Source organism: Pimephales promelas, chromosome 12 (assembly GCF_988280905.1).
Source record: "Pimephales promelas chromosome 12, fPimPro1.hap1.1, whole genome shotgun sequence".
Lineage (NCBI taxonomy): Eukaryota > Metazoa > Chordata > Actinopteri > Cypriniformes > Leuciscidae > Pimephales > Pimephales promelas.
In genome coordinates, this window is record NC_142780.1 from 30,403,744 (window position 1) to 30,426,425 (window position 22,682).

Here is a 22,682-nt window from a genome sequence, read left to right on the forward strand (position 1 = left end):
AACTGTCCAGTTGAAAAGCTGCAAAACAGTCAATCTCCTTTTTATTACAACCACTGACATTTTCATGAAATATTTTTTTTCCCCACAAGATAAGTATTACCGGTTATGTTTTGAAGTCAGATGGACTACACGAAAATCTACAACATCCTGTTCGGATGTAATGTGCTAAATATCAGCTATCCACTGCCAGTATGGAAATGCTTGTGTGTCACTGAATTTTGAAATTCGATTTGAAATGTTTGGTCTAGCCCAACATCAATAAGGTGGCTGGTTGCGTTTTAAACACCGTACATCACGGTGGTTGAAAAAGTGCCTCGTGTGTCCATCTGACACAAAGTACTCATGCATATTCCCTCAATAAGCTATTGTGTTCATTGTAAAGGGAGCCATAACATTCAATACTATACCTTTGGCACAAAGAATTCTCCAAATAACTGCAAGTGAGAAAAGCCCCTTTAAAAGCCCCTAGGTAGAGGCCTAGGATGTCTTTGCATCTGCAAGGGATAAGGTGCATAACCAATTCTGGTAGGCAAGTTCAGATGGTATGCATGACATTGTCAAGATTATTCAAGGACTCGAGTTATCGCTCCATTTCAGAGCCGAAGAGAAAAAGAAAACCCTGGTCATGTGCATGATTTCTCAAGTTTTGAGTGAAACCAAACATTCTGACTAAAAAAAAAACTCAATGTTTATGCTAGAAAGAACTTGTCAAACCTTAATTGAAACTATGTACAATATAAGCAGAATTGGTGCAGTGGTAGAGGGCATGTATTCGAAACCCAACACAGTCATGGTTTTCCACCAAGGGCCATTGCTTAGAATAAAGCCAATTCGGACAGATCACTGACCCCCAGACATGGATAATGTTTTTCGAACGCTCTGTGGAGGCTCCCAGGAATCGCTGTCATCCGTGTCCTCATCATCGTCACCTTCTTCATCTCCCAAGGCAGAAGGTCCCTGCTCCTCAATTGCCGTCTCGTTTTCACCCAGTGACTCGTCCTCTTCCTCATCTTGTTCCTCGTTTCCCGTTTTATCTTCAAATGGGTTGGTACCCATTTCCTCCTTTCGACGAATCTCAGCAAACCACTCTCTCACCTGCTCGTAGCTCATGTTAGACTTGGCGACAAGTTCATCCAAGTCCTGTTCGTTCAGAAACTTGTGCTTCAAATAATATTCCTTCAGAATATCGCGTCCAGACTTAAACCTGATAGGTAAATTCTTCTCCGATCCCGTGGGCTTCTTCACTTTTCGATTACGCGTTCTCCCCCAACCGCGATTCCGAATCCTCCGTTTTCTGTTTTTGTTGCCATTTGTTCCTCCCACATTTCCACTTTGATAGTAAAAATACCACTTCAAGTTGCCGTTCTTCCAGGCGTAGCGTGTATCGCCAAACCAGTTGACGATGTAGGAGCGAGGTAGCCTGCTCTCCTCAGCCAGCTGGTCGTATTCTTCTGCCGAGGGCCACTGGGTCCGAACGAACGCAGTTTTTAGAACATGAAGCTGCTCCGGAGTTTTTTTAGTAACCTTCTCTTTGCTTACCCTCTTCCCACCAGGTGGCGTTTGGCTCCCCTTCTTCTGGGAGGATTCACCTTCTGCTTTTGACTCTGAGGAATCAGGCACAGGGGCTTTTCTCTTTTCTGTGAACCAGGCGTCAATCTCTCGTCTGGTAAGCTTGGTCTCGGCTCTTAGTCGGCTGAGCTCTTCGTCGGTTGGTGTGTCACATTTCTGAAAGCTTTCCTCTAGAACCACCAACTGCTCCGGTGTCTTCTCTTTAAACTTCTGCAGAGTAAAGTCGGGGAAGGGGTTCCAGGTCTTGGCGCGCGTCTCCTTCTCTTTTACGGGCGATGGTGTTGGAGACTGTGGCGTTTCGTCACTGGAGTCGATAACAATGGTGGTGCTACTACTACCCCTGGGATTGTCGTTCTGGAGGGTGGTGTGGCTGTTCTTAGAATTACGCTGGTTGTATCGGGTGTCACTGAACCACTTTTTAATCTCGCCTTTGGTGAGGTTGGTCAACTTCATTAGCCTAGCTATCTCAGCATCAGTAGCAAACTGATTCTTCAGATAGCTTGCTTTCAATTCAGCCAGCTGCTCCTTGGATTTCTTAGGGCGCATGCCAAAGTGATCGGCACTGAGTGCAGAGTTCTCCTGAGGGGTCAGTGATGGCGGCTGAACCGTAGTAGCTCTCTTAGTTTCACTGAGACCTGGGCTTATTTGATTGGTTGCGATCTTGGGAGTCTGGCTTTGATTGGGCATTCCGGCTACTGTCAGCGTTATTGGGGTGCTCACTGGGAGGCTGTTGGCTGTTCCGACCTGTGTCAGAACCAGACCTGGTTGCCCCACAATCTGGCAGGTTTGAAGAATAGACTGCAGGCCATTAGTAGAAGAAAGATGATGGGCTGGGATGACAGTGATGGTCTGGGGAACTGTGTGGACTGTGCCATTAAATTGCTTCCTCCTGGCTTCCTCGACCTCTTCTGGGGTCCAGCTAACGCCGTGCTTCAAGCGCTGAGCTGAAAACCAGATCTTTATCTGCTCCTCGCTGAACTTGGTCTGGGCTGCAAGTCCCATTATCTCAGACACCGACGGGTAGGGGAACTTCTTGTAAATGTTGATCAGGACTGGATTGGAGTCCATGGCAGCATTATAAGTGGGAATACTGCTTACTGGAATTAGAAGTTGAGCTTGAGCGTTCTGCTGGGCCTGCAAGGCAGAAAGCACCTGGGCCAAGCCGGCCGGAAGAACCGTCGCAGAGTTCATAACCAGCTTCTTCTGATCTGCTACCACAGGGTTTGAAATATTGACGAGAACGCTGGGCTTTATGGACTCCGTGAGCAATGGGCTCATGTGTTCTGCTGCCATGGAAGAGCCCATCACTGATGCTTCCAATGGCTCCAGATCCATCTCACTTTCGGCCATCGTCTCGCTTTCACTTGTGCCTTTTAGAGACATAGCTATTCTCTTGGGTTCAGATTTGCTTTTCATTTTCATTATGGGAGTCTTGCTGATTGGGATTCCAGTAACTGAGGGGTCATCACTATCCTCCATCTCTGTCTGCACAAAACCACCTTCAGTGGTAAGGTCAGAAATGGGCTGCTCTAGTGACGTTTGACCTGAGCGTTTTCCTGAAGAATGACAGTCCTCGCTCGAGAAATGGCTCCCCTCATATTCTGTAAGCACAGTGAGGGGATCATTTTGATTAGAGTCAGTATAAGTGTATGACAGGAAAGAACAGATGCTTCACATAATTATAACAGCACTCTTGAATTGTTAAATAAGTTTTTTTTTGTCCTAACCAACAGTGATATGTGCAACAGGAGGTTGCTATATATTTTTTTTGCTTTGTGATAGGTCTCCCCACCCACAGTGTAAATCTCATTGATCCAAAATCACACTCAACATAGCTGTATATTAACCACCAATAAGGTTTTGATTTTGCAGCATTTGAGCTTTCAATATGAACATAAAAATTACTTGCACTTGGTATGGACAGAGCGCTTTGCTGAAAGGACATAAAAAAAAACTGCCTTGAGAAGTGAACTTCACCTGTCTCTGTTTCCATGGGAACCACTGCTCCCTCTGTAGGACCGTCTGCCATACTCTCGGCTCCTTCGTTCCCTTCCAGGGCCTCCATATCTGGATCTTGCTCTACAACATCTGACGGAAGCACCATGCAGGGGGTCGTGGACTTCCTTCTGCTCGACATTGTGCTTGTGAGTGTGAAAAATATGAGCTAGCCAGAACCTCCAGGAGGTTGAATTTATATGCTAAATGTTAGTCCCATTCCAAGATTTGAACTCAGCATCCTGAACGATACAGAGAAACAAAAACATAGACAAGACACTGGTTATAATGTAAACACAGGACAGTTGACAGCATGATCAACATTCAATGATGCATGCATTTACACGCTAGATCAAATTACTGCACAAGTGTTGTATCTTCTGCTGCACCCCACTATTCAAGCCATTTGTATGACTTTACAAAATATTGACAATTTTATTACAAATGCAAAAAAAGATAAATATACAATTCTTTACATGCTAATCCAACACTGCATAATCTACGTACTGTAGAACTTTACAATAAGTATGTTAACACTAGATCAAACATGTAAATGTGAAGTTGTAAACCGTTATCTATTATCTAACATTTTATATCTATCTATAGCCCTTTAGATTTAGTGCCACTGCAGACTATGTAGTAACCTACAGCTGTCTGATATCTTTCTTTTTTGGGGGCTAAATATGAAGCTTACTTTCAGGCCTGGTTTCACAGACAGGGCTTAGATTATGACAAATATTTTTGGTTAATTTATATAACAATAGATTGTTAACATTAAAAGTTGTGTGTGTGTGTATATATTAACATTAGTCGATGCATCAATAACCCATCATTGACTAAAAATTAACAGTACAGTATTCAAAATATTTACTAAGATGAATAACCATTGTTAAAATCTATCCAACATTTAGAGTCACCACTCACCACCAGTATGATAGGCATCATAACTGAGCATGACAAAATTGTGTTTAATCTTCCCTTGCAAACACTGTGGCAGTACCATACCAAGGTACAAGTGCAAATTTCCATGGTAGCATGTTTACCAAATTGCAAATTTTACCAATTAGCAGCACCATAATATATCAAAGTATTATGGTGTTTCCAAATATCAGAACTGTACCATGATTCATTGTATATGCCTGTAACCCAAGGTTATTAAAATTACTATGGTATTACCATATTACAAAGTGTATAAAATCAAGATAATACCATGATACTTTGTTAGTGAGGGAGCTTCAAGGATGTACTGGAACTCACCGGCAGCGGGTTTTAGTGTGATATCGGGGATCTGGGAGCGAGTATGCTTCGGCTCGGCTGCAGGAAGAGCGGAGGCGAGGCGGACCGAGACCCGCCGCGGGTAGAGGGGGAAAACCCTGGATGGACCAGACAGATGCTACGCTGATCGGATGCTTCTCTCCCTGTTTCAGCCCTTCTATTATTTTGCCGGGCACGCTACGAGGGTGTTTTATTGCTCTCTCAGTAAACACAATAATCATCTGCGCTCATTTTAATGGCAGTTTTCAATGATCATCAGGCGTCACTGCTGTCAGTGCTATACGTCGTGACATCATCGCCAGGCGACTCCTCGCCGTCACGTACAATCGTAAATAAAACACGTTTGCACGTAAATTCGGTCAAGACACCCACAAATGACTTTATAGGATCAAATTGCACATTCTTGTTGACTTTAAACCTCTCTATAAACTAAAACCCGAGTACTGACTATAGAAACGTACTATCTCCAAACCGTCCAATCAGAGTTAACGTGCGGTCACGTGGCCCTAATACATATCTTTCCTATTAGCACGATTTTGATTTCATCAGAACCAGAAGAGCAGAAACCACACGAGATTACAACACCCAACTACTTGCAGTACTTCAGGGAAAATAGTAGATCATATATTTGTACCATTATAAAGTCATGTTTGGTATGAAAACTAAAAGCGAGACAATGAGACTTGTGATAAAGGCTTTATTATGCACTCAAAATGCCCAAAAACAAAGTCAAGACTAAAAGAATAAACAAAATATAATTTATAGACCAGTAACTTCTTGTAAGAAATATATTGTGGTTTGTTTATTAAGAAAACTAGGAAAACTCCTCAACTTCTTTTGACATCTCCTGGAAAAGAAAATACATATTAAGTAGGCGTATAAAGTAATAAGAAAAATGTAATCACTCAAATAGTTTTAATCTACTGCATAATCAACAGAATAGTAAATGAATAAGGCTGCAGGATGTGTTTCTGTATTATCACAACATACCTGTATAAGTGCAGTCTTGTCATAATCTTCCCTGTGTCTATAAATGCTCTGACACAACAGAGCATAAAGTTTCTCCAGTTGGTTGACCTCATATCCCTCTGTCATGTCCACGACTCTCTGTAAAAGTTCCTGAATTGGGAACGAAATCAAAACAGAGTCTAAAAACACCCTTCCAATGTAAAAGTCGAGGTAGCATGCACACTACAAGGTCATCGATTACACTTATTGTAATGGTTTCTGCAGTTAGATAAAGATATGTGGCATACTTTCAGTTTGTTGTGGTCCACGATAAGAGGCAGGGTCTTCTGCTCCAGGATCTTCATGGCAGCATCCACACTGATGAGACTCTGCTGTTCAGCCTGGTTCTTAAAACCTCTTGTCATCCGCCTCAGTCTGAACTCTGAAAAACCCATGCAAACTCAATGTTCATACACACACACACACCACAACTGTTAGAATATGCTCAATGGTTTTGTGATTAACTAACCCATTCCACTGCTGTCCTCTACAATTGGCTCTGTCCTCTTAGGTTCAGTGTTCTCTGGTGCTTGGACATCATTTTGCACATTTGTGACATTATTCTGGACCGTCTCAACACTCACAACTTCATCCACTGTAGAGGTTGTATTGTCAATGTCACATCTCTCAGAGATGTTATTCTGCACCACCTCAGTGGATTCTGGGAGTCCATCCGCACGAGCACACTCATCAGCCTCCATTGACTCACATTCAACATCTTTCATCTTCTCTGGATCTTCACTCTCAGGCAGTTTTACATCATCCTCTTCTTCATCCTCCTCTCCATCCCCTGATTCTGCCGTGTTAGGATTGTCTTTTGAGTTCAAATGCGAGCAAGACTTCTTTTTGCGGATGAAGCCGTTTTTCCATCGACCTTTCCTCTTCTTTTTCATCTGTGAAGCTGTGAATAAACACAAAATATTTCACCTGCAGCCTGCATAGAAGAAAGCCTAGCAAGTAGTGGTAAATATTTAAAAAATAAGCTACTGCTAAAAATGTAATTAATAATATCAAACAATATTGACAAGAAAGACAAAACCACTTTCTTGGTCCTTATTACGGGCTCTTTAAATGAATTACTGGACATTTATTTATTTAGTATGCATTTAGTATTGCAATAAGGCATTTAGCATTCAAGTATGCTGTTGAATCATACACTGATTCTGCTGTCTAAATTTCTAACAAGTACATTCACAGTGAACATTCAAATCTGCGTTCAAATCTAACCCAGAGAGCAGCTGTCATATAGGGGACGATAAGACACGATTAACCGGTAGAAATTTGTCAGTATTTGTCGGCAGAGATTTTGGACTATTGTCTCTACCGTGGTTCGTGTTGTCAAAAGTGAAATTTAAAAAATGTGACGATACTAGCATTTCCCCCTGGGATTTTGAGCGCTGTTGAACAGATTCTTAAACACCTCTGATTCACAGAGCACTTACACAGATACACATGGGAGCATTTGAAAGCATGCAGGCTATCAGTGGATATATTAGGAATCTACTAATAGATGCCTGCTTTCATTCAGAATCATGGGAGAATAGTGATCTCTATTTAACAAAAAAAAAAATTTTTTTTTTTAAATTTAACCAGATCAATTGTGCAGCTCTAGATGAGTAATAAGAGACTCTACAGCACTGATGTGAGGAATTAAATCACTGTCAGTCACCTGTATTAATTCCTGTTTGACGTGATGCAATCACTGCTGGTGCTGGCACAGGAGTAGCATCTTTACTGGGTGTTGGATCACTCATCTTCTGCTCGACTGTAGCGGACATCTTTGGCAGCACGTGATAGTAGGCAGGAGTGAACCGTGATGAGGTGGAGCCTAAAAATAAAATATTATAAAATGTAAGTGATGCTAGTCTCACTCCAATCCAAATATGATACCACACTAAAAATCAATGGAGCATCACTGAAACCTCGTTTGATGCGAGACTCCCTGATCTCAAGACAGGTCTTCTCAAAGTCCTCATCTAATTCATCTCTGATTATGGCCTGTACCGTGTCCTTGAGAGCACAGGCACGGTGTCTGATGAGCCGATCTATTACAAACACAAACATCATAGAAATTGCATGCTACAGAAATCACGCAAGTGTCATGCAAATTTGCAAAACAATCTTGGAAAATCATAAAGGATAGTTCCAACTATGAAATTTAATTAGGTATGCTTTTGAAGTATAAGCCAAAGCTGACAATCCCTTGACCACACATTCATTCATTGTGCCAAGCTGAATGGAAATGGTGTTCAACCTACATCCTATTCAGTGGATGTTACCAATGTTCAGTACACATATATACATAGAAAATATAAAAACATTACAATTCCCAGCCTACCTGAGGGGTCTCTGTCTGGATTGTACTCAAGGGCATTCTGCCAAATCAGATCCACATCATGCAGGTAAGCTGCCACCGTTTCATACTTGTGCAGATCAATTTGGGAGAGAACTGTGGACAAGTCCATGGGCTGTTTGATGACTGTAGTGTAATCAGGAACCTTTCCCAAATGAAAACCACATGACTTCAGTGAGGACAACACTGGTTCAGCAATATATCAACAGCTAGAGAGAGTTGATTAAGAAGAACTTCGGGACTGAAAACTATCTTACCTCCTCGATGTCCACAGGCTTTGTAAAAGCCTTGAAGCGTTTGTCCTGAGCCAGTCGGTTGGTGACATCTCGCAGGAAGAGGCGTAGTTCCCTGAGCGTGCTCTCTTCCTGCTCTTCTAACTTCTGCATCTCCTGCTCAGACAGCTGGCGGGGAGGTGGCGGAGGGGCCACCGGTAACACCTCTAGAGCCTGGAGGACTGAGGAGGAGAGAGTTATCAGAGGTGTGCATGAAAACACTCCACTAAGAATGTGAAAAACACCACAAAAAAACTCACCTGCTTCTCGCTTAGATGCTGGGGCTTTAGCAGCTTGATTTAAAATAAGATCCTCAAAAAATGTGTGTCTCTCCTCCCAAGAAGGAAGCGGAACATTGAACACCTCGCCATACTCAACATGAAAAAGGTCCTGCACCTTTAAACAGGTAAACAAGAAAAACTGTCACACAATATCATTACAGAAGATAAAATGTATCACAAATTATATTTCATTTAGTCTTTAGGCCAAACAAGCCCTGATACTGGTTTATTCAGTTCATGTGGTACCTCAGGATAGAGCGCTTGGTGAGGAAAGCTGCATGTGGCGAGAAGGAGGCAGGGGCAGAATGAAGGGATGTCCTGCAGAAGACTGATGAATGTAGCCTTCAACGTAGAGCTCACGGTGTCCCACCATCGCTGGATGTGTGGAATATACAGAATACTGGGTGTGGTTCTCCTCGCCTCACTGAAAACCTAATGTATAATATAAGGTTGATAGTCATTTAAGAAAACAAGTTTATCAGGGTATCTTGAGCTTTTGTATAAATTCAGTGTGTTCACCTGGGCACAAGCCTCCTCTGCGGTGGCTGAACTGACCCCATACAACACAGCAATATCGAGTGTATAAACGGTGAACTTCTCCAGGGCGTGAAGAATAGCAGGAGCCAAGTGTGAAGTCTGACCAGAACCTGATGTCCCACAAAGTAGCAGTCTGGGTCTGAATGAGGTGGGCTGCTGCAGGGCAGTCCTGTAATACAGGTAATGAAAGAAATAAAAACTTAAATTATACCATAGGCTGAATACTATGCAATTACACTGATGACAAGTTAAAATGTAGTTACTAGACATGTTTTGGTGCTCTGTTCAAAATACTTGAGTGACCTCTCAAGACAACATAAGTATTTATATTTTTGACAAGTTGCATCCTGTTTTTAAACAAATCTGTAATTACACAACACTTTATTTTATTTCATAAGGCTTTCCTGTGAACTTTTATCCGTATATAGTGGATGAAACTACATTTAAACAGTTCAGTCAAGAAAAGGGTAATTGTGTACATGACAGACCTCATTTGACTAACATTTATCCCTTAAACTGGATATCAGGAAATTATATATATATATGGGAAGCACAAGAAACATTTTTCTTAATTTCTAACCTGTTCAGATGAAGAGCAGATGGAACAGGCCCAGTGTTCTTCTGGCCTTTATTACTACAGCACACAGAGGACCCCTCATCTTCACTCAGCAGTAGATCCTCTAATATGTCAGACACACCCCCTAAAATAAAAAATATTTACTCGCATTGATGGCATGATTAAGAATTTCAAAATACAAACTGCATTTACATTTTCTGAAGAAAAAAAAAGGGTGAGTGGCATCTGCCCCGTGCAAATGTGACATAATGTAATGTAATTTATAGTTTGAGTTCTACGATGTTATGCAAATACTAAGGTCTTCTTATTGCTTTGTAGAAGGGAGATAAAAATAGCAAGCTACCTTTACCAGCATCTCTTTTCTTCTTGAGGCCCTGCTCTACATGAGGAAAGAGTTTCTGCAGCATCTCCATGGCATTATTGAGAGCAGAGCTCAGCAGAGGTTCAATAATAGGGGTGAGTGCTTTAGCTGGAGATGCCACCGCCCTCTGTGAAGCCGGAACGATCTTCCTCATGGCTGAAAGGAAGTCCCGGCCACTCACACTGATGGACTCCACATCCAGCAGGAGCTTTTGGGAGGAAGCATATATTTGGGGGTAGCGCCTGCGTAGTGCACAAAGAGCTGCTTCTGCGCACACGGCTTTGATGTCTGCACCACAGTAACCTAGGAGCACAGGGAGCCATATTTTTGACTTCTGGTATATAAAAAAAAAATCAAGGATGACAGTGCAGTTCACTCTAATAAAGCACTGCACACTTGGACAGGTCGAGACATTCTGAGGTCTCTCTAAATGCCAGAATGGGCTATATGCACGCATAAATTCCGCATTTGACGCAAGGATGCTCGTCCATTTCCGGTTGTGGAGATTAAAGCGGAGGAAAACCGAGGAAAACGGGATTATGGCAGAGTCTTCAAAATTTACTGTCCTCCTGTCTTTGAAACGAAACATAGATACGTTTAGATGTAATTTTATATATAGTTATGTTTATTTAATATAATTTTAAAAAGAAGCATAAACACAACGAGGGGTGTCTGTTTTATCTGTTTTTGTGACTAACGTTTCTTTATTATAACCATGGAGTATAAAATTCAATATAAATTCTCAGTATTGCATTGGACTCTATGATCGGCGGAAGTTATCGAGCATCCTTAATCCTTCACCGGAAATTAGGGCTGCAACTAACGATTATTTTGATAATCGATTAATCGGACGATTATTTTTTTCGATTAATCGATTAATCGGATAAAAAATTTATTTCATTTTTTTTTTTTTTATAACTAAAAAAAACCCTAAAAACCACACTCTTTTGTGTGTTAAACAATCTTCTTAATACAGACAACTTCATTATATAGAAAAACAAATAAAACAAATATATATGACTATAACCTATGACAAAAAAGCTATTGTAAACTAGATTAGTGGATAACTCACAAAAACTTAGCCTAGAAAAATCACAAGTGCACAATAATTTTATAAAATCTGAACATTTAGTGAAAAAAACATTCCTTAGTGGGGAAAAAATAAGAGACAATAAGTGTAGCACTATCTCTGGTAAAACGTTACACATTGCTCTTTGTATTGTTGTTATACATTCATGAAAAACATCGTAAAAATCAGATGCACAGCTGTTTAGTGAGGAAGCAATATTGACTGTGTATTATACAGTATCTTTGCAATAGTTTATTTAGCCTTTTCTTTTAACAGTTTTAAATTTCATTTAGGCTACTGTGCACGTGAAGAACAATTATAGTGCGCCGAGTCTACTCTAGTGTTGTGATCTAACAGACACTCAGTAGAAAGTGATTAAGTTACAGCAATAAAAGTCTAGCAAGATAGTCATTATATTACGAAACCATAGACCTTTATCTACGGATCAATTATAATAATAACATTGAATCATCTTGGAAAGAGTTTCATCATGTTAACTGTTGTAACGTGACGCGCTGTTTGAAGACCGAATAGAGAATGACTGACAGCCGCAGTGGAGGGAAAAGCTTACGTTAACTTGAATTTAATGACTTAAATATACATTTCTATCTCACATTATACTAGCCTACAGTATGGCTTCATAAAGTATACACGATTAACGTAGGTCACCTATTTTGGTTTCAAAACGGCGAATTTGCCGAAAGGTGAATGATTTTCGTGTATGCTGCATATTGATAGCGGTTTCCTGATGCCCGCAAATTAGTTCAAACTCACGGAATCAAGAATGCGCATGCGAGACAGAAGATAATGTGCTCCAAACCGTCCGTGTTGCGCACAGACCGGCGAGGGAGAGAGACTGCGTGTGTGCCTCATGAAGCGCACGTAAGAAGCGCATGTAAGAAGCGCATGTAGCATGTAAACAATCCCCGTGACGTAATCAGACCAACTAATCGATAATGACATTCGGTGACAACGATTTTCATAATCGATTATAATCGATTTTATCGATTAGTTGTTGCAGCCCTACCGGAAATACCGCCGTGCATAGAGCCCATTGAAAGAACTAAAGAAGAGTGAGAGTACTAGAACACTGCTACCCAAAACCCAAACACAGCAATACCCAGGTCCTGGGGGTGTTGGAAAGCTACAGCATCTGTTTTAGCACTGAGCAAGCTGAGACAAAGGTAAGCTATTATATGAGATGCGCTCAACAGGAGGTTTACAAAGTAAAACATGAGATACTCTTACCAACACACTTGTCAGCCAACTCTTCAAGAAACACATCAGACAGCTGTGGGTCCCACTGCCTGGTATGGATCTTTAAAATATCTTTGCGAGCCTACAAAGAAGCAACAACGTCTCATGGGTTATCCCTAGGGTTGGGTATCGAGAATCGATTGGAACCGGGACTAACTTTTCGTTTTTCCCGGAATTGTTCAAAAGTAAAAATTTCGATTCCTAGTTTCGATATTCACAGTCTGCCGAGCGGAAGAAGAAACCGCTGAACAACACCAACGAAGAAGCGTCTACCGGAAGTGTTGGCATAACCGCGCGAGTCGAACATGAGTAGCTTACGTCGGCGGTCCAAAGTGTGGCTTCACTTTTCTAAGAATAACGAAATCTCGGCAAAATGCAAAATTTGTGACAAAAGGAGTATTTGTGACAGAAGGAGTATTTCCTTCAGAAATTATTATTTTCTTCCGAAAGACCGTTGGTTAGCAAGGTTAGCTAAACTTTTTTGACCCTGCCTCTTAAAAGAATCGGAATTGAGAATCGTTAGGAACCGGAATCGAAACAAGGAATCGGAATCAGAATCGTTCAAATTCAAACGATACCCAACCCTAGTTATCCCAAACAAAACACTCACTGCAGTCGAAAAAAAAAACCACTGAATAAGTTATTGTACAATAGAGCTCCCCACCTCTCTGTCTGGTAGGCTGAAGAGAAACTCTCTGTCGAATCGCCCGGGCCGTCTGAGCGCTGGATCGATGGAGTCCAGGCGGTTAGTGGCTCCAATAACAACCACCTCACCACGGCTGTCCAGCCCGTCCATGAGAGCCAACAGGGTGGACACGATGGAGCTTTAGACAACATAAACACAAAAAAACGTTTCTAAATTTACAAATGAACAGTAAAAAGCACCTTTAAACAAGAAATATACATACACACACGCATACATATATACACACAGAAACGCAGACTAACACACCTGTGTATCTGGTCTTGCCGGCTTGACCGAACAGGTGCGATACCATCAATTTCATCAAAAAAAATAATCGATGGACGCATCTGGTATGCCTGGTAAATAAATGGCAAAGTTCCTTTAAATCATGCAGAGAAAAAATTAGGCATCAATGAATGACCATTTTTTAAAATAAAATGCGGGAAACCTGGTCAAACAGGAGGCGGAGCTGTCTCTCAGACTCGCCCACCCATTTGCTGAGGCAGTCTGCCCCTTTCCTCATGAAGAACGACACCTTCTTCTCGCCTTGACTGCACTCATTTGCCAGGGCTCGAGCAACCAGAGTCTTTCCTGTGCCAGGAGGGCCGTAGAACAGACAGCCTCTGGAAAAATATCAGTCATTCAACATGCGTTCTGCCAAAGGTGATATTCAACATTACCTCTCATTTTTGAAATCTGTTCTTTAGTCATCCAAATAGGCAGTTTAATATGAATATTTGTCAATATCACTTTTCAAACCTTGGAGGCTGAATCTTGAACCTCTCAAAGACTTCAGGGTAGAGTAAAGGAAACACAACCATCTCCTTCAATGCGGAGATGTGTTTGCCCAAACCCCCAATGCTGTCAAAGCGCACCTACACATGAAAACCCAACAGTCATATAAAGGTCTTTACAATTGTTGTAATTCAATTCAAACGGCAAGCACATACCGTTTGATCAATCTGCATTGGGTCAACATCTGCGAGACTCGCTCCAATTTTAATCCTATCCTTATGGATTCCCAACAAATCCTCTTTCCGTAGATTCATAGGGAGGCATCTACAAGCAAAATGTGATTACATGTTTAGTTTAATAATTGCATTAAAATATTTAAAGACTACAAAATCTAAATAATAATAATATCTAAGAAAAAACTCTTACAGAGCAACAACAGATATAGCTTATTTATTGTGTGCACAAGTACAGAGCCGTTTGATTGGTCATGTCTGCTCTGCAAGACTTTGAACCCAGATGTTTTAAGCATAGCACCTCTATAAGCGAGAGCTCTTTACCTGTTTATTGACCTGCTACGACTCTTACTTCTCCGTCTCTCAAATTTCTCTTCATCAGATGATGATGACGATGATGTTGAGTCACTACTGTGTATGGCATGTCTTCTCCTAAGATGAAGACAAAAGAACAGAAAGATTGTATTTTAGACTATCGTAAAACATTCAAATCAACGAAAAGTCTAAACTTGAATAAAATTCTCCACCACCTCCTATACCCAAACACCTCTTTCCGAAACGAACTCATTTAAATGTGCACAGAACATATTTGTAATTTTTATAGCGTGACGTATTGTAAAGTGCTATTTGTTACCTTCACTTTGAAAGCCCCTTAATTAATTAATAAATCCACATGCAGATCTAGTGAGGCTGTATGAATGATTGGCTTACCCATCACCCTCACTCCTGCCTGGACTACAGCACGAGAAACACAAAGATGAGTGGAACTGAAATTACAACATGGACAGCGCAAAGGGGTGTGCATTTTGATAAGACTGTAATACTCCACTACTTGAGATGGGATGTTGGGTGATAAAGCAAGTTCCGTCTGCACTATTTTTCCAATTGTTGTTTTATTAATACAAAGTCTTTGGCAATTGCACTGTGGCTTGCTGTTCCTTCAGCATCTGGCTCACATCTGCCTCGTTTTTTTTAAGACAGGGTGTCAAACATAGCACGTCTTCAAATAAGAATCAAGACCCTGTCAAGCCAAGATAAACTGATAATGTTGAAAAAAAATTGAAGAGAAACTGAGGACTAGTACCGACCTGGTGCTCCTCCTGTTGTTGTACAAGCTCCTGGGACTTGAGGAACTAAATGGATATCTTCGTCTAACTGGCGTGGAGTGACGTTTAAAAAAAATGCTCTGCTTTTTTGGCTCTGCAATAAAAAAAAAATATTTAGAAAAAGGAAAATACTAAAAGGCATGAAAGGCAGAGAAAAAGATGATTTAAATCAGGGATGTGTATATCTGATCTATAGTCAGTGCATGGTCTCTTTAATGAACTATTACACAAACCTTTAAGAGGCGCCTGGTAACGCACAACAGCTTTTCTTTGTCGGAACTCGTAGCGCTTTCCATTCTCTTCTTCGTCTTCATCATCATCATCATCATCACCCTCATCATTTTCTTCTTCCTCTTCCTCACCTTCTCCATCTTCCTCTTGATCACTGTATTCTGGGAAATAAATACAGGTTCAGACCAACCAACATACTAAACAAAAAAACAATAATATTTTGTGGTACATATGCTCTTAATTATACTACACCAAACATTTGTACCTTGATCACATGCCAAATCAACAGGGCAGTGATTAGACTTATTCAACTCCCATAAACCTGTTACACCAGTGTTAAAATTAGCTTCATCATTTGTTAAAAACAAATTGTTGTTGTACGCATCTTCATTTAGACAAGAGAAATATACATATTGTTTTATAATTTGAAACCTAATAAACCTGTGTAACATTTTTCTTGTCTTTCAATCCTTATTTTATAAAAATGTGTGGTAATGAGTGTCCAAATAAATGTTGGAGCTAACGCAAATGTTTTAGTTGTTTCACGCAAAGGTGCATATGATTCATGAATTCCTGATCTACAATCATCACCATTCTCCTGGTTGTCTGAACTCTCCTCCTGTCCTCTGACTGAAGGTTTTGTGACCATCTTCCTCTTTGTTCCAGAGTAAATGATCAAATTCTAAAAAAGGAACACAAAAACAGTGAGTTAAGTCCTGGCTGATCACAGAAGTACAGGAGTCATCAGTGATGAAGATCATGTTGACGCACCTCCTCCTCACTGTCTCTGCTCCTCAATCTCCGACGCATCTTCTGCATGTCATCCATCTTCTGAAGCACAGCCTCTGCAGTGCTAAAACAGACCAAAACAGCCACTGAGACCCAAGAACCACAGAAATATCCACACACAAAGCCAGTTGCACATCTGAGTCTAAATATAAAGGTCCAATGTGAAACTGGTTTGTGTGAATTTACGTTAGACTTCTGATCCTCAAAATGGGAAATTCATAAAATGTTATTTAACTTAGTCATTGTCCTTATAATCCGAAATATAACTGTTTTCTATGTAAGCGCATACTTTGTGATGAGCCTGTCATAGAGGACCGACTGGTTCCTGGTGTCAAGCTTATATCTTGTGATTCTTGAGCTACGCCTCACAGCGCTGTCTTCTTCTCGCCTTTGATTTCGAGCACGCAGGCTTCGAGAAGTAGGAGTTGATTCCACCTCATCTGAAAAAAGTAATGGATTCATATTTAGCAAGCAGCAAACCAAGAGAACTGCACTGCTGTCTGACGTTTATTAAATACTCTGACGTTCCCACCTGTGTGCTCATCTGCCGATCGCTCCCCATCTGCCTGAAATCTTGGAGATTTCCTATGAATAATTAATAAATGAAACAATATACAAGTTAACAAATGGTGTCCAAGTGCATTCAGTATCTAAGATGATTTTTTGATCAAACAATTGAAGAATCAGAAATTAAAACATCACACATACCTTAAATTCCTCACACTTTTCTCATCTTTTGGAGGGGATTTTGGAGGAGATGTGCTGTTTTGTCCATTCATATCAGCAAAGGTGACTACATGTCTTCCTCTTTGAGTTCTGCCCCTCATGCCGTTTTCCTCCTTTACAGACAAAAACCCCTGAAATAAATATATTCAATGTATGTATCATAGCAGTGTCCATCAGAATGACATGCTATATAGAACTATTTTTAAAAGCATTTTCTGTCATCTAACGTTATGTACTGACAGAAGCTCATATTATCATGATTGCATTATATATTTGTAATCGTCAGAAGTGTCACACCACATATAACGTTATTTAGAGGTGATATCATATGTGTAACGTTAAGCTATGGATGTATATTTTTCATTGCGGCAAAACTTCATTGACCAATAAAACGGAATTATGATTTTGACTTGTCAACTAACTTAACGTTACCCCTTCACATTTATCCTCCTGCACCTTGTAAATTATTACTTGTGTAACGTTATATTTGAGGTAACATTGATCATCTGTTTTTGTTTTGGAACTGTTAACAAGTCGCGCGCTCTGCAGTTCATTCAGGCGTCTCGCGCTCAATTTAAGCGCCAACTTTGTTTTGATAGAGCAAGATATTTACTGTAGGTAAACAAACACATTACTGACATATTTGTACTAGTAAAGAATGGTTATTAACTCACATTGGCCGGACTGTCCTCTGCGCTCGTTAAACTGTCATCATGGGCCTTTTTTAGCCGAGCGGACTTTCTCTGAGGCGGGTTCAACGACAGAAACTCCGAGCTCGAGTCCATTTCACCGTTCCTACGTAACATCACCATCTTTAACGAGCCTTAACAGACCCCCAGACCATTCACTGTCAGCTCACTTTAAGCTGTGTTTGTCAAGATTTTAATAGGCCGAGCGCTTTGAACTAGAACACATCGTTTTGAAAAAGCACTAGCAGCTAGTCCTCCTTGATTTCTGGCGCCACAAACGTCACTTACTGTCGAATGACTCTCAACGCAAACACGAATGTGCTAGCGAGACAGAAACTAGGGCTGTTTATGCGAATGACCGCCCAACCAAATCCCTGGTTTCAAATCTAACGCGTTATTCAAATAGATATGATGAAATTATAGGAGAGAAATTGCTGGGCCTTTCGATGATAAAACATTTGAGGGATTTATCTGTTCAAGTAATACGATTTTGCGTAGGAATACTGTTAGGAAGGTGTACCGACTCATTTTTGGCGCGCCATAAGTGACGCAAGGGTTCAAGATTCTGATTGGCTGACGCAAGCCAAACCCCGTCGTAAGCTTGTTTACTAGGCGACAGTCGAGGACGGATAGCAGATACTTGGGGCCATATTCTAACTTTTATTTCATTGCAAAGTTATGATATAAACCAAAGTATATCTTCGGGTTTTTGCCTTTTGCACAAATCTAAAACATTCCACAGTAGTACAAATGGAAACAGACAACAGGATTTCAAAAGACTTGTTTATTTTTTTCCTTCCATGACAAAGAAAGCAAAACTTTCACTTATTTCAATGTTTTAGATTGCTCAAACTAACAAGTAAGTACTAATGAAGTTGGACTGATGAAGACAAGACAATCAGTGCTCAATCTACAGCAACTTGTAAAAGTGATTTTAAACAATGGCAGCCAGGTAGTCTTTCACCTCCGCTGGGGTCAGTCGCCTAAATCCTGCTTCATTGCAGATTCCCACCTCAATGTTGTCTTCTGTCATTTGACCTTCAAAGCTTTCCTGTAACAAAAGTAGTCATAGATAACTTTGATGTTTGACATTTTAGGACATTTAATTTAGGGCATTGGCAAGTAAAGCGTCATGCTATGCGACGTGCAGTTTCAGTCAGTATAGTTTTATTTAATGCCATGTCAGCATCTGTGGCTTTCTTCATGGCAAAAACTGAATTACAAAAATACAAGAGTGACATATACACAATAAAAACAGCAATTAATATTAATTTTTTTAACATCACAAGATTTTTAACATTAACATCACAAGATTTTTAACATTAACATATTATACGAATTCGAAAACCTTTTCTGGTAAAATCTAAACAGGTCCTTTAAAATTCTTTACCTAATATGGTGTTACTGGTCAAAAAATTGAATCCATTATTTGGCAATAATAGCCATATTTTGGCAAAAAAAGACTTTTTTTTGTAAGAAGATTGTTAAAAACTAAAAAGGGTGGAAATAACATACAAAAAAAGGCACAAAAAATATCTTTTTTGGAGGGAGTTATGCCCTCTGTGAGCAAAGTCAATAAGTTTTAGTCTAATGCCAGAACATTAGCATTTTAGAGTAGTTATAAAGTTGAACAGACATAGGTTGGTTGTCAATTATTACCTTAAGAGTCAGAATAGCAGTGTGAATCGCATCTTCCAGTTCCAGATCCTCATTGTATCTGAAAATGAATCAAATGAGAGGCTGTGCTTAGAAAGACTAAAAAGCTCTTAGACTTGAAGCATGCATGTTCATTTTGTACCTTTTTTCAAGGAATGTTTTCCCATTCACATAGTTCTTCCCCATCGCTGTGGCTTTCCATGCAAAGTATGCTCCCTAAAACAGATCAAAGTCCATCTTATTTTGCTAATATACAGTACATAAAGAGCTTACATTTTTAACAGATCATTTATTTCAGTTTAAACTAGATTACAGTAATAGAATAAGTATAATTATAACACCAAAGTGTATAGCATACTGAGGGGTCAGACTGGAAAAGGTATGGGCGGTCTTCATCCCAGCCAGCAATCAGGAGTGACACCCCAAAAGGCCGAACTCCTCTGTGTCGAAACAAAAAAGCTTCAAGTTATGCCATTGTCACTTTGATAAATGCACGTCAAGCATCTTCTCAAAATATTGTTTTACAACACTCAACTTCCAGAATAATTGTAACAGCTCGACTGCATCACACGTACCCTGATTGTGTGTATTCCTGCATAACAGAGGCCACCCTCTGAACAAGCTGGCCTGTAGGAATCGGCTCCTGGTAGACCAGGAAGTACTGCTGAGCCAGCTTTCGTGCCCTTCGCACCATAACCCTGCATATATGATTAAAGTCAGCATGAAATCAAAATGAACATATGGAATATTGCAGCCTTTTTTTTTTAAATAAATGATTAATCAGTGCACATCACTTTTTTCTTCTTGTGACCTCATAATCTTAAATGAAAATAAATTTCCCTTCCTTTTGCAGCAACATCTCTTCTCTGATGTCATGTTTTCTGGAGCCAGGGTGGGACACATGAAAACCACAACAATCCAATCAATTCTGGACATAATCAAGTCCCGCCCTACTTTTTTTCTTGTTTCACTCAGATATGTGTCACAATAGGGAAGAAAAGACTATCGCAACTTCTGTTTCACGCCAACTTAATAAATTTTAACAACAAAAATCTCATTGAGCTTCATGTGCTACCTGTTAGGGATCATTATTATATAGCGTTAGGTCACACAGGCTCCAAATCCATACCTGTAGTCCGGACCCATGCCACTGTAGACCATACCGATGTGTTTGGTTATGGGCTCTACTTTGTGAACACTTTGCTCATCGTACAGTATAGATTTCTGCTTCTTTTCTGTAGCCAGAACAACACCGTTTGAGGCTGTTAAAGAGAAATGAGGATGAAATGAAAGTGAAAATTCAGTGAAAGTGTTTTTCTGTCAAGAAGACAATAATTGATAAGCACATGATGAAACCAAGTTTTCTCCACCTTATTCCTGACGACCTTACTGCGTTTTGAATTATGGGTGGCACTTCTGGTTTCGTTTACTTCCATTAAAAATGGCTAAAACAAATCGTTTCAAATCATAAGGTTGCCCTACAAATAAAGCTGTCAGTTAGACTGGATGAGCTGTCTTAATTTTCCTTCATGATTTATTTTCAGACAACATGAGAATAACGTTATATTTGGTATGTTAACATGACATGTTATAATAAGAATATCTATGGCGAGAGCTCATTTCAGTCGCTGCTTTATTTTCCTCATGATGATTTTTATTTTTTCCTTTGCAATCCGCTGTAAAAGTATGACAACATATACGGCACATTTGTGGTCTGTTCTCCCGAATTTAATTTACGATATTCCATTAAATAATTCACTGGAATGCACAAAGAATCTCTTGTTATTCTCCTCAAATCCTCATATGTCTCTTTCCAGGTTTGTTTTCACAAGTAAATGCAATTTATAATCTGTCAAAATGACGGAAATCACTTTGATATAGTCATGTAATGCTGAAGTTAATGAGCATTTTTGATTAAGGTTTGTTATTACAATACAGACATTTGCCTACTACAGTGATATTTTACCAAAGACTCACGCTTTTGGGGCTATTTTTGGTCTGTTGAAAGGACCTTGTTGACTCTTTTATACTTTTAAATTTCATTTTAATGTTCGATGGTTGAAGGGTGAGTCGATTAATGTCATCTCATTGTGACACTTTTGTAAATGTATTGCGTTCATAGAGCATTGTTTAGAGCTTACTGGAAGAAATTAGCCAAAATTCGCGCAAAGAATCATGGGACGTAGGAATAAGGTGGATAAACAACACAAATTTAATTTTTTTTTTTTTTACCTTTTATTCCAACCGAAGGAGCACCAGCTGCTACAGCTGCCAGAGCATACTCAATCTGGACCAACTTCCCTGAAGGGCTGAAAGCACAAAAATAAGATTGTAAATGGTCAGCAAAATGATAAACTACACTGGACTTTAGGTAAAACATGCAATGATAAAGATGAGGCTGATTGACTAGGATATACTTTTCTTTTTTTTCATATTCCTTTAATCAAAACTAAACTTGTAATGTACACAAATATGATGTTTTTTTTTTTTGTATTGTATTGTTACTAACCAAAATATGGTATGTCAAAATATCCAAATGAGGCACAATTCTTTTAAATATGCAGATTTGCATATTACATACAAATGCTATAGTCCTTATTATATTATAATAACTAAGAAAACCATTAACTGATTTTTGTAAACTGCAGGCTTACTAATGTGCATTAAAAAGGACATATAAATGTATAACAGGGGCAGTTTCCAGTGATACACTGAAAGTGAAAGTAAAATCAGCATGATCTATCACAAAGACAAAACTGAGCCCTAGTCTGTCTTTTAAATACTCCCGAGAGTGTTGTATTTGTTGATCTGGGAAGCATTATTGTGTATAGTTTACTCTATGCATGAACGTTGATGCTCATGAATGAAAGAAGCACCCATCACAAACACAGTGACTCTGCATCAGCGCTTAGATAATGAATTAACACCTTTAATTGACAAAACGCTCTCAATAAACCTCGAGATTTGCGATTCGCTAAAAACACACATTCGTTTAATATGATGAATGCATTGAATATGATAAAATCGCGATTTTAATTACCTGAAAGTGGTGAGGGAGAAACTGTAGCCTCTGTCTGCCATGGCTGTGTGACTGTTGGGGAAGTGACGACACACGCTTACTTGATCTGATTGGTTGAAAAAGGTACAAGGGTATGTTTGTGAATTGTGGGTATTGTAGGCAGCTTAAAGATTAGTTTCAAATATAATTTTGGCCGTCACATTTTGTTTACCACTGAGTAATAATTGAAATATGTATTCGTTTTTAGAACATTTTCCGC

The 22,682-nt window shown here is 39.8% G+C and overlaps 3 protein-coding genes across 7 annotated transcripts; all 3 read right to left on the minus strand.

Moving 5' to 3' along the window:
• Positions 1-703: 703 nt before the first annotated feature.
• Positions 704-4,962, minus strand: zhx1 (zinc fingers and homeoboxes 1). The gene is made up of 3 exons (XM_039650711.2): positions 4,822-4,962; positions 3,547-3,806; positions 704-3,170 (listed from the first exon to the last, which is right to left on the minus strand). Exons 2-3 carry the CDS (start codon positions 3,704-3,706, stop codon positions 841-843), a joined length of 2,490 nt encoding a protein of 829 aa, XP_039506645.2. The 5' UTR covers positions 3,707-3,806; positions 4,822-4,962; the 3' UTR covers positions 704-840.
• A 558-nt stretch (positions 4,963-5,520) lies between these two features.
• On the minus strand, positions 5,521-18,011 carry atad2 (ATPase family AAA domain containing 2). 5 transcript variants are annotated; one of them, XM_089117930.1, is made up of 29 exons: positions 17,734-18,011; positions 17,042-17,172; positions 16,866-16,918; positions 16,623-16,773; positions 16,316-16,397; positions 16,136-16,226; positions 15,547-15,705; positions 15,296-15,407; positions 14,919-14,942; positions 14,532-14,639; positions 14,190-14,298; positions 13,999-14,114; positions 13,688-13,862; positions 13,507-13,595; positions 13,219-13,378; positions 12,546-12,636; positions 10,217-10,531; positions 9,871-9,991; positions 9,273-9,459; positions 9,000-9,185; positions 8,733-8,868; positions 8,458-8,654; positions 8,186-8,345; positions 7,770-7,892; positions 7,517-7,675; positions 6,317-6,748; positions 6,096-6,229; positions 5,830-5,958; positions 5,521-5,686 (listed from the first exon to the last, which is right to left on the minus strand). In XM_089117930.1, the coding sequence occupies exons 1-29, from the start codon at positions 17,869-17,871 to the stop codon at positions 5,654-5,656; spliced, it is 4,101 nt and encodes a 1,366-aa protein (XP_088974056.1). In that variant the 5' UTR covers positions 17,872-18,011; the 3' UTR covers positions 5,521-5,653. The 5 variants fall into 5 exon arrangements, with proteins under 5 accessions (XP_088974056.1, XP_039506620.2, XP_039506619.2 ...); XM_039650686.2 differs by having other exon boundaries at positions 10,211-10,531; XM_039650685.2 differs by having other exon boundaries at positions 17,042-17,190.
• A 506-nt stretch (positions 18,012-18,517) lies between these two features.
• On the minus strand, positions 18,518-22,547 carry psma2a (proteasome 20S subunit alpha 2a). The gene is made up of 8 exons (XM_039650659.2): positions 22,445-22,547; positions 21,637-21,713; positions 20,534-20,666; positions 19,980-20,102; positions 19,763-19,844; positions 19,547-19,620; positions 19,408-19,465; positions 18,518-18,799 (listed from the first exon to the last, which is right to left on the minus strand). Exons 1-8 carry the CDS (start codon positions 22,483-22,485, stop codon positions 18,683-18,685), a joined length of 705 nt encoding a protein of 234 aa, XP_039506593.2. The 5' UTR covers positions 22,486-22,547; the 3' UTR covers positions 18,518-18,682.
• Positions 22,548-22,682: the final 135 nt, after the last annotated feature.